Consider the following 10,351-nt stretch of genomic DNA (forward strand, 5'->3'; position numbering starts at 1 on the left):
CTGTTCTCCCCTGGGTGCCTGCCTCCTCTCCACCCCACCCCATGCCACTGCCACTGCCACTTGCCTCATGCAGTAGCTGTGGCTCCAGTGCGGGACACAGAACATGGTGGCTCTGGTGTCAGCAGTGGCATCCCCGGTCAGAACCAAAGCTGGAGCTGCAGCAGCTCCCATACTGCTGAGCAGTTTTCCCTGCATTCCTTGCCCCTGCTTAATACTTCCCTTCCCCCCAGGCACTGAACAAAAAATGTCCTTCTCCCCACACTATGCAGTTCCCCTGCACTTTCCTGGCCACACTGCATGCTCTCCCCCACGTCCCCTCCCATACTCATATCCAAGGGGGACCTCATCTTGGATCCCAGTAAATACAATACGTATAGTTAAAGATATTAAGAGTAATCTTCTCCCCCCCTGCTTTTTTTTTTATTGTTCTTAGTAATTGACAGCTGTACAATAGAAGTCTTCACAAATGCTACTCGGGAAGGCATCCGTTTCATTTCCTCTAATGTTTGTGGGCCTCATGGACAGTGCATTAGTCAACCAGGAGGAAATTTTACTTGTGCCTGTGAGAGGGGTTTTACTGGAACCTATTGTCATGAAAGTAAGTAAAACCCTTTAAAAAAAAAACCCCCAAAACCTCTACTTCATGGCATAGATTTACCAGTTGCTTTAAAGGACACAACAAAATCTCAAAAAAAATACGTGTCAGGGACTATGATGGTGGAGGGAGGCATTGCTCTTTATCTCTGGTGTTGCTTAAAGTTCAGTTTTTCCTTTGTGAAAAAGTTGGTGATTTCAATCTGGATATTAGTGAACAAGTATTTTCAGCATAATTGGGACTTCCCTGGGTAATTCTTTCACAGGAAGCTATGGAAATAAAACCTGGACCAAGAAGTTTCAAAATACCTATCATTAGAGCATTGCAGGAAAGCTTGCACTGCTGTCACTAGTGTCCCTAACAGTTGGGTGCATGACTACTTTTAATTTTTAAAACAAGTTCTGTGCTCCTGTTTATTGTAGTGAGATGGAGGATGTGTTTTCAGAGCTTGTCTGGCACACCTTCATCAGGATAAAGCTCCATCATTAACCTGGAACTGTCATTAGTGTTCTTGCAGGATGGAAACTGTCCAATTATAACTGTTGATATTTTTCCCTAGATATCAATGATTGTCTTGGAAACCCTTGCAAAAATGGTGGAACATGCATTGATGAAGTTGATTCATTTAGGTGTTTCTGTACAAGCGGCTGGGAAGGAGAGTTGTGTGACACAAGTGGGTACTACCAAGAATTTCCATATTTAAACTTTATGGCTTTGTGAAAACAATACAAGGCACTTGGTCTGTGATTAACATCACTAGAGTAGGGTTTTTCATTCTCTTCCATAGAACCCTAACATTATCACTTCCAAGGTGCTCACTAATTGAAATGCGACTGTAATGTCATCTTTGCAATATTGTGTTTTTGATTAAACACTGCTTAAAAATTATCACTATACTAGTTACAAGATAGAAACACTTGTCCTTGGGACAATCTAGTAATGTGCAATGATCGCCATAACAAAAGTAACTTGATCAGTCTGTATATCACTAGTTTGTTTTCCCCCTCCCCCCAATCCTAATCAAAGGAAATGTGGGTTAATGAGAAATCAAGGGGGGTGTTTTTATAATTGTCTTGCATGATGGAGATTAAAGAATGTCGTAGGTTAGTCTGCATTGCAGAGATGTTTTCTTCAATTGAACTCTGAGAGAATTATAAATAATCCCACTGGAACCTTCAGAAGTACAGTTAAAATACAATCCAAAGTATGCCAGCCAGAGATTGGCTAGCTTTTTATTAGTGTCCTGGATAATATAATAGCAGAGCTGCCATACCTACCCAGGGACTTCTGTTTCAGAGAGGTGCTATCACTAATAAGAATCTGTTGCATTATCTAGATACCAAGTGCCTCCATAGAATAAATAGGAATTAAATAGATGGCAAAAGTAAACTAGAAGCACAATTTATACGAAGTAGAGTTTAGAATCCAACATTGTAATTTAGTGCATATCATTAACTATAAACTTTGTATCCCATCTCGATTTCATTTTCATTTAAGGGTTGTGAGGGGGGGCTTCACTTCCTCAGTGAAAGGGACGTGTTCCTACTGCACTTTCAGAACTTAATAAGCAAAGATTTATGCCTGATCAATACTCAGCTGAATTATCTCAAAAGAAAATTCAGGGTTCTGCAGGAAATGGTATTCCTGTTTTCCCTCTGTATTTCCCCCTCCCTCTTCCCTGCATGAAAACCATTGTTAAAACTTGAGTTTAGGACTTGCTAGTATACACTGCCAGTGCCATCTTTAAGATAAGGAGGTAAGATATGAAGAGGGTCCTGAATCCATCAGCAATTACTTACTGATTTAGGAAAAGTTTTTGGTTTTGTTTGGTTTTTTTTAAACCTCTTGACTGAGGTTTCTTTCAAGTCAATATGTTGTAACTACCAAAACCTTGGTTCCTCTTTCAGCTGGAAAGAATGCTCCTCTTCTATACTAGAAAACTCCCATATAGTGTCAAGTTACTTGATAGATTTTACATCGCTCTTTAAAAATTAGATGGGCCAAAAACTTTAATTAATGTAGGTACTGAACACCTCTAGGTCTTGGTTACAGCTTCTTGATTGGCCCTTATGGGGTTTATCTAAAGCCCATTGAAGTCGAGATCTATGCAAAGAAGTGTGCACTACGGTTGTTCACCTCCTTTGGGAGTAAGTGCCAAGATATCAGTTTATTACCTTTCCCAAGTGTTTCAAATCCAATAGAGCATCTAAGGCTTTGATTCAGAGTCTTCTATACTAAATGTTTTTATTTTTATGCCATCTTTGAAGCATGGAGTTTTCTTAACAACAAGTACAATCAGGAGCATTTCCTGTCTCTCTCTGGAGGCAACATTTTTAATTTTCTGCAAAGAAGATTAAAAAAAAAAAAGAAAACTAAATTCACCCATCTTTAACCAGAATATTTTGTTGAATGTTCAAATTTTTACAGATTTTAATGACTGTTTCCCAAATACATGTCACCATGGAGGCCAATGTGTTGATCTGGTGAATGACTTTTATTGCGAATGTAAGAATGGCTGGAAAGGCAAAACTTGCCACTCACGTAAGTATTTTTCACGTTACGCAATTGTTATGTACATGCTTGTTTTCCTTATTCCTCAAAACTGCCAGTTTTCTGATGAGCATTTAAGAGCTCAGCCGTAGAGGAATCAGTTCCATTTTCTTAATCATCTTCCCCAAGCTTCCTGTGACAACTGAACCCATTTTGAACATCTGTGCAGAGCACTGTGATTTTTTGAATTAAGAGACTTTGAAAGAAAATTGGCAATAAGTACCACCTATTTGATGTTACTTCAACTTCAGAACAAATATAACTTTCTCTTTTGTTCAATACCTGTGTTTATTCAACTGAGAGAGTTTCCTTAAGGACACTCTTAAGCTATATCTAAACTGTCTGCAGTAACTTTCACAGTAAATATTTTCATACCTTTGTTAACTTTCATTCGGTATGTGCTTATTTGTTTTACTGTAACCTCTAGGTGAATACCAGTGTGATGCAAATACTTGTAGCAATGGGGGAACGTGTTATGATGATGGAGACACTTTTCGATGTTCATGTCCCCCAGAATGGAAAGGAAGTACTTGCAACATCGGTGAGTGTTTAGTTTATTCAGTGATGTACATTAGACAAAAACCGTCTGTAGAATCGTCTCTCTGGATATTGCTCAGATGGTTGGTAGATGGGTGGGGAGGGACCTTCCCACTAATTGGCCATTTCAGATCTTTCCTATCAGCTAGTCAGAAGTCCATCATAAGGATCTCACCATGACGCACTACAGAGAGATGCAGGAAAGGTAGAATGGACACGTGGAGCTTGTTCTTCTCAGGTGGAGCTAATATGCATTGAACTTCCTGTAGAGGAGGAAATGGGGGTTGTACATGCTCTGTAAACAAATTGAACAGTTTCCATGGCTCTATTTTCATTGTATTCATGGATCCTAAACTTTCTTTAGGGATTTCAGGACAAAAAAGGGATGCCGACAACCTACTTCTAGTTCAACTTAATTCAGATTTTTTTGTTTCCTTTAAGATTGTCAGATATGATCATGGTTTTTAACCACCTAACAGAATTTTAAAGTATAGCTCTTAGCTTTAATTCTAGTGTTTACTATGCCAACTTTTTGTAGACTGAAACTTAGTGTCATGGGACCAGCATAAAGTGAAGATAGGCATTTAATCAGATAAAAATATCCAGTTCTGACTAGTTATAGTACATTTTGAAAGGGATATTAAACTCCACACATTGGAGCTTAAATTAAATTGACTTTTTAATTAGGATGAGACCTCAAGTGATTGAGAAATCATTATATATCATTTTACTTCTGCAGTCTTTAAAGGTTTCTCCAAATTTTGTGTCACTGGTCGTCGGTTCAACAAAAGTGGGATTGAGGCAATTCAGCAATTCCTAACTGCCAAGTGATAGGAGGATTGGCAGCTAGATTATTTTTATTGTATTTTGACATGATTCTTTATTTTTTTTTAATTAAAGCTAAAAACAGCAGCTGTATTCCTAACCCTTGCATGAATGGTGGAACTTGTGTTGGCAGTGGTGATTCCTTTTCTTGCATCTGCAAAGAGGGATGGGAAGGACGTACATGCACACAGAGTAAGACTTCACTTTTTTTTCTCCTTTGTGTTTCTAGGAGTTTCTGGTAAGAGCTGTTAACCAAACCAAAGCAAGTCTTTAACATTTGTGTTGCAACATACATGAATCATTCGGGGTGGGAGGGGATGAGGGAAGACAAAGCTTGTCTAATGAATGAAGAGCTCGTTTGTTTTGCACCTAATGTTTGCCAACATAACTTTTCAACTTCCTGTGCAGAAATGATCTTTGGAAGTTTATTCTCTAAACTTTATGAAGATCTTTTCTCTAAAAAATTATTTTTAAATTAGTTGCATGTTAAAAGGGAGAATGAACTCACTTCTGTCAGAAGTGGTAAAATGTTCACTTTTATTCTTGACGTGAACATTTCACTACTTTCGTGACATACCTTTATGATGATTTGTTTAGGTGGGGCAAAGTTGGAGTTTGATTCTTCAAGACGCAACTTGTAGAAAATATTACATCTGGACTGCATTATTTGTTGTTTTTTAAAAATTTAAAATCCACTGTGAAATTACTTTTTTTTTTTAAATAACCTGTGTCTTGATTAAGTTGTTTAAACTTCTGCATACTAGTGTGATGAATACTGATTTCTAAATTATTTGCTTTTAATGAGAAGAATTTTGTTAAATGCAGTAAAAACCATTTTAAAAAGCCAATTGCATGCATACAGAATGAGAAGTCAAAAGAGTAATGCTCCTTGAAAAAGCTCTTAAAAACTGATTGAATGAGCAACAAACAATTCTATCATTAATACAGTCTTACCAGCTGTCCTTCAACCTTAGACTGCAATGTTCTCTCTCACTTAGCTAGGTCACAAGTGTTCAAATGTCACTAAATTAAATGGCTAGATACAGTGTTTTTTGCATTAGTTGTTTTTTGTGCAAAGTTAATATATGACCATTTTTCTGTCATCTTCTGGAGTTTTAACTAAAACATCTCTTGAAAAAATAGTGTTGTTTTACTATATTGATACCAATATTACAATTTGATGAAAGCAGAATAATATTCATTGTGTTATGCTTTCTTCTGTCTTGCTGTAGACTTTTTAGACATGTGTTGTATTATATTTAAGACTTAAGAACCAAAATAGTTAATTTTACTCCTTCCATTACAGATACCAATGACTGCAACCCCCACCCATGGTAAGTACTAAAAAAGCTTTTTCGCTCATTTGTTTTCACAACAGTTGAACATAATACACAAATTTTCTTATAAAGGGTAAATATATGCAATACTTCTAAAAGAAAAGAACCTTTTCTTGTTGTAGGATTTTTTAATAGTAGTCTTGAATTCACTAGGTGAAACTTAGTTTCTGTTAATATGTTTAAGCTAGAAATATTTGATCCAAGCAAAGAATAGTTATAACAATCTGTTTTTTAGCTGCGAATGATCAGAAAAATTTTAAATTAAGAGAAAATATTCATTAAATAAACAATATAGCCTGTCTCAGATTGCAAAGTATTTAAACAGAAGAATTAAAGAGATACATTTAGATATTATTCAAATTAAAATCAAATATGGATCCTGTATCTTCTGAAGTGTTGTAGTGGAATTTCAAGTGTTATTGCCCGTTCTTACACTAAAAGTACAGGTTTCTTTGTTTGTGTTTTCTAATAATATATTTTACTATTCCCATAACCACTTGTTTTCTGTGAAACTGACATCTTAAAACACAGACATTCAGATTAGAGCAAACTGCCCATCAAATTTTTCATATAATCTATTTCTGACCCCAAATCTATATTTTGTGCAGGGAAAGGTTTCCTCTAAACAGTGACAGAAAGCTTAATTAACAAAGGTTTAATTGGAGAGGCTGACAAAATAATGCAGGTGGCTTATTAAATTGTATATTATGAATTAGCAAGAACTTTTAATTCTGTATTGTTCAATAGTGAGAAAATGCCATGAATAGGAACAATAGAAATTTGCATTTGAACAGGCTGTTATATGAAAGACCTAAGGTTTTTGCTTATCTTTGGGCTTGCGAATCTACCCTGAGAACAGTCATTGTAACGGTAGGTTTATTATTTTTACAGTTACAATGGAGGCATCTGTGTAGATGGTGTGAATTGGTTTCGATGTGAATGTGCACCCGGGTTTGCTGGTCCTGACTGCAGAATTAGTAAGTACCTGTATGGGTGAAGGACTGAGAGGTCATGCCATCACGACCCAAAAATCTTTGTAGCCACCCTTTGACCTTTGATGTATTAAGCTTAGGTCAGCTGTACCCCAAATAATGAACAGAAGCTAACTGAATTATTCATAGACACTGATCCTCACCTTACAAACAAAGGGATCTTTTGTTTGGGACAGAAGCCCTTTCTTCATTTGATAAATGCAACTAAAATGACTTGGCTTAAATTGTACTCAAAAGCTCTACTGCAGGACTTTATGTAGAAATTGTTTGGAAGTTCCAGGACACTAGCTTTCTAGCTGTAGAACAGTATTCAGATTTTTCTTTAAAAAAAAAAATGCTGTTTTTTAGCAGAAACAACATTAGTGTTTCTCAGTGGTGTCTTATTTTATGTAATTAAAAATTACATGGCTAAGTGAAACACAAATATCGTGGGTAGAGTGCTGTCACAGGAGTAACACGTGGAATGTGTGGGCTTATGTTAATGACTGTTTACGGCTGTTTTCCAAAACTGACCGTGAGATCTGTAAAATGAAACTTCTTATTTTCTATGAGACTATGGTGGATCCTTACACCAGATTTATAGTTAACTTAAATTTCAGCACTGTGTAACCTACAGGGTCTGTTCTTTACTCCTGGTGGCATTAACACGTGGAAAGAAACTAGACTGATTAATGTCACTGCATCATTTTATGTTCGACTGAATTCTTATAATTAAAGTAGACTTACGCTAAATATAGCCAAGTGAATTTGCTGCTTCAGGCTAGAATTCAGGTATCTGCATTAGTGAGTCCATATTAGACAGCTGTAACTGCTGAGACAAAATAGGTGCAGTAGATGCAATTAAAAGAACTTTGCACAGGTCTGAAGTAAACATTGGAAGTGATGATGGCGGATCTTGATGTGGGATTGTTTGCAATTTAAAACACTGCTTACGTTTAAACTTTTGCCACTGTGTTGCTGATTTTTATTTTATTTCCCCCTTCCCCAGATATTGATGAGTGTCAGTCCTCTCCTTGTGCATATGGTTCTACTTGCATAGATGAAATAAATGGATACAGGTGCACTTGTCCTCCTGGAAGAGTTGGTTCTAGATGCCAAGAAGGTAATACCTTAATAGTCCTAATTTAAAAAAAAAAAAAGAACCGGTTTAACTTTTTATAACAAGTACAGTGTGCATGTCCAATGGTTGCTTTCTAGAAAAATGAGATTATATCATTTTGATTTAGGGCTGTACTTAATTATTAGTGCTTCAAAAATGAGCCTTTTTTTCCCTTTAAGTGATTGGTTTTGGAAAATCTTGCTGGCTTAAAGGAACGTCATTTCCTCATGGCAGCAGATGGGACCAAGAATGCAACAACTGCCACTGTTTAGATGGCCATATTGACTGCACCAAGGTAATTATTTGACCTATTTAAGTTTTCTTCTGAAATGCTTCTTATTCTAGCTAAACTGGACCCACAAGTTTGTTTTTTTTTTCCTTTGGAGATGGCTGCATCATATTGTAACTACTTAAAATATAGCAAATCCTTTGAGCTTCTTGTAAAATATCCCAATGAAATTAGCAGACTGCCAATTTATTCAAACTAGGATGTGCAAGAGAATATGCAGCATGCTCAGTGGGTGAAATTTTGTCCTAAGCATCGGTCTTCAGTAGGGTAATATAGCACAGATCTTGTGAAAATTACCCTTGTGGTCATTCATCTTTTTTCTCTGTGGTGGAGATGATGGTAACCATGTATGATAAATGCAGCTTGACTAGGTCACTGCCCACTAACCAGTTTCTCCCCTTATTCCATCTAATGTTCCAAACATCTGAGCTGACTCCCAGCAGTTATCAATAAAATACAGTGCTTGCATCTATTACTGTACAGCCCAACTCTGGTACTGATGCAGCCTGATGAAATGGAGGAGTATGAAAAATAATACCAGCATTATTCACCACCACTACGTCATCCCAGATGGGCTCCAATAACATTTGTAATGTCACTCCATTAGATTGATTTCCACACATCTTGCATGCTGGGGGAAAAACCCTAGAAATTTTTGTTTAAAACTGTCCTATTTGCAGGTCTGCCTGTTTTCTTGTCTAGCTGCATATGCCTAGCAAGCAAAAAAAATTGTAACAGTCTTACACTTCAAATAGTCTTGGCTTTCTCTGTGTTAAAATTAACTTGGACCATGATTTTTGCAACATTACAAGTGATCTAAAAGACTAAGTACAGATGGTCAAGAAGCCTGAGGCAGAATCAATTTCAATCTTTGCAGGATAGTCTAAGCTGCATGGATTGAACCGATAAGCAAGTGAACAGACATTCACTTTTGATTCCAGAAATGCAGCCACGTGCCTGCAGTTGCCCGGGCCAGAAGATAGTGGGCACTGGAGCACATATTCCTGCTCAGCTGGAACAGACAGTTTGGGCAAAAGCTAGCCCACCCACCTTGCAAGGGGGACTTTGTAGGGGAGGTACAAAACATCCTAAGATGCTGGGGGACTGAGTTAACTTGAACCTGGAGGGGATCTGGGACAGAAGTTCAATAAGCTGATTTAACCTAAATCAGTAAAGTCTGATGCCACATCCATCCAGGTTTATCTTAAACTGGTTTTTGCCATTTTGAAAGTGTTTTATGTGCACTAAACTTTTTTTGCTTGAACTGATTTCTGATCACTTAAAGCGGTTTATGTGAAATTTCTGTCCCTAGCCAAAGTGACCTAGAAAGTCTATGATGTGCCTAAAATATATAAAGCTTGATTGTGATGTTCTGGTGAAGGACTAGGGGTAGGTGAAGGTGGACTGGGGTATAATGCAGATGAGGTGCTTTAAAACTATTACAAATATCTTGTTTTTTAAGGTTTTTTCATACACAATGGACTAAGCTTTGATTTACTGACTGGATTAGATTCACAAAAGCAATGCACATGTTCCTAAAGGAATAGGTAGCATAATATGAATGTAACCCTTCTAGATGCTTTCCATAAAACAGATGCTCTTGGAAACTAGGTAGCACGGCAATAGCTGTGTGTATTTCTAGACTAGAGGACTCTTTCGTTGGGAATGGGAATGAAGTGGGTTTGCGTGAACAAGCTGAATATTCACCTAGGTATCACTTCCTATCCTGACACTGATAGAGTGTCTTGTTGGTATCATGTCCAATGCACTTGGAAAGAGCTACTTATGAATACCCACAAAACTCATTCCCCTTAATTCTTTGTTTCTATGCTCTCTATAAAGTATAACGGGGGTTACGTTAGAGGTGTGCTGCTATTGCCTGTCATGCTGACCAGTATTGTACCACTTTTTTTAGAATTCCTTATGAAGCTCCTGTCATGTATTTAAACTATGCTCTTCGGGGTAGAGATCAGTCTGTGCTAGGTGTTGTAGAAACAAAACCCCCAACAAAACGGAACAGTGGAGCCCTTATCTATGACTAGGTTTCCTAAACACTCGGATACTTGAAAGATTCCCAGTTGCTGGCATGCTGGCTGACTTTGGCAAGTCAGTTAAACTATTTGTCAT

General features: G+C 37.3%; 1 protein-coding gene across 1 annotated transcript in view; it reads left to right on the top strand.

Moving 5' to 3' along the window:
• Nucleotides 1-10,351, top strand: part of JAG2 (jagged 2) — a gene marked incomplete at its 5' end in the record, with an annotated part of 128,744 nt that overhangs the window by 99,037 nt on the left and 19,356 nt on the right. Inside the window, 9 exons of the mRNA XM_019519892.1 lie at nt 434-598; nt 1,155-1,268; nt 3,023-3,136; nt 3,573-3,686; nt 4,583-4,699; nt 5,814-5,841; nt 6,736-6,821; nt 7,825-7,938; nt 8,115-8,230. Of these exons, the coding sequence (XP_019375437.1) occupies nt 434-598; nt 1,155-1,268; nt 3,023-3,136; nt 3,573-3,686; nt 4,583-4,699; nt 5,814-5,841; nt 6,736-6,821; nt 7,825-7,938; nt 8,115-8,230 (968 nt within the window). The remainder of the gene's footprint in view (nt 1-433; nt 599-1,154; nt 1,269-3,022; nt 3,137-3,572; nt 3,687-4,582; nt 4,700-5,813; nt 5,842-6,735; nt 6,822-7,824; nt 7,939-8,114; nt 8,231-10,351) is intronic.

Source organism: Gavialis gangeticus, unplaced genomic scaffold (genome assembly GCF_001723915.1).
Source record: "Gavialis gangeticus isolate Ggan-Ray unplaced genomic scaffold, GavGan_comp1, whole genome shotgun sequence".
Taxonomy (NCBI): domain Eukaryota; kingdom Metazoa; phylum Chordata; order Crocodylia; family Gavialidae; genus Gavialis; species Gavialis gangeticus.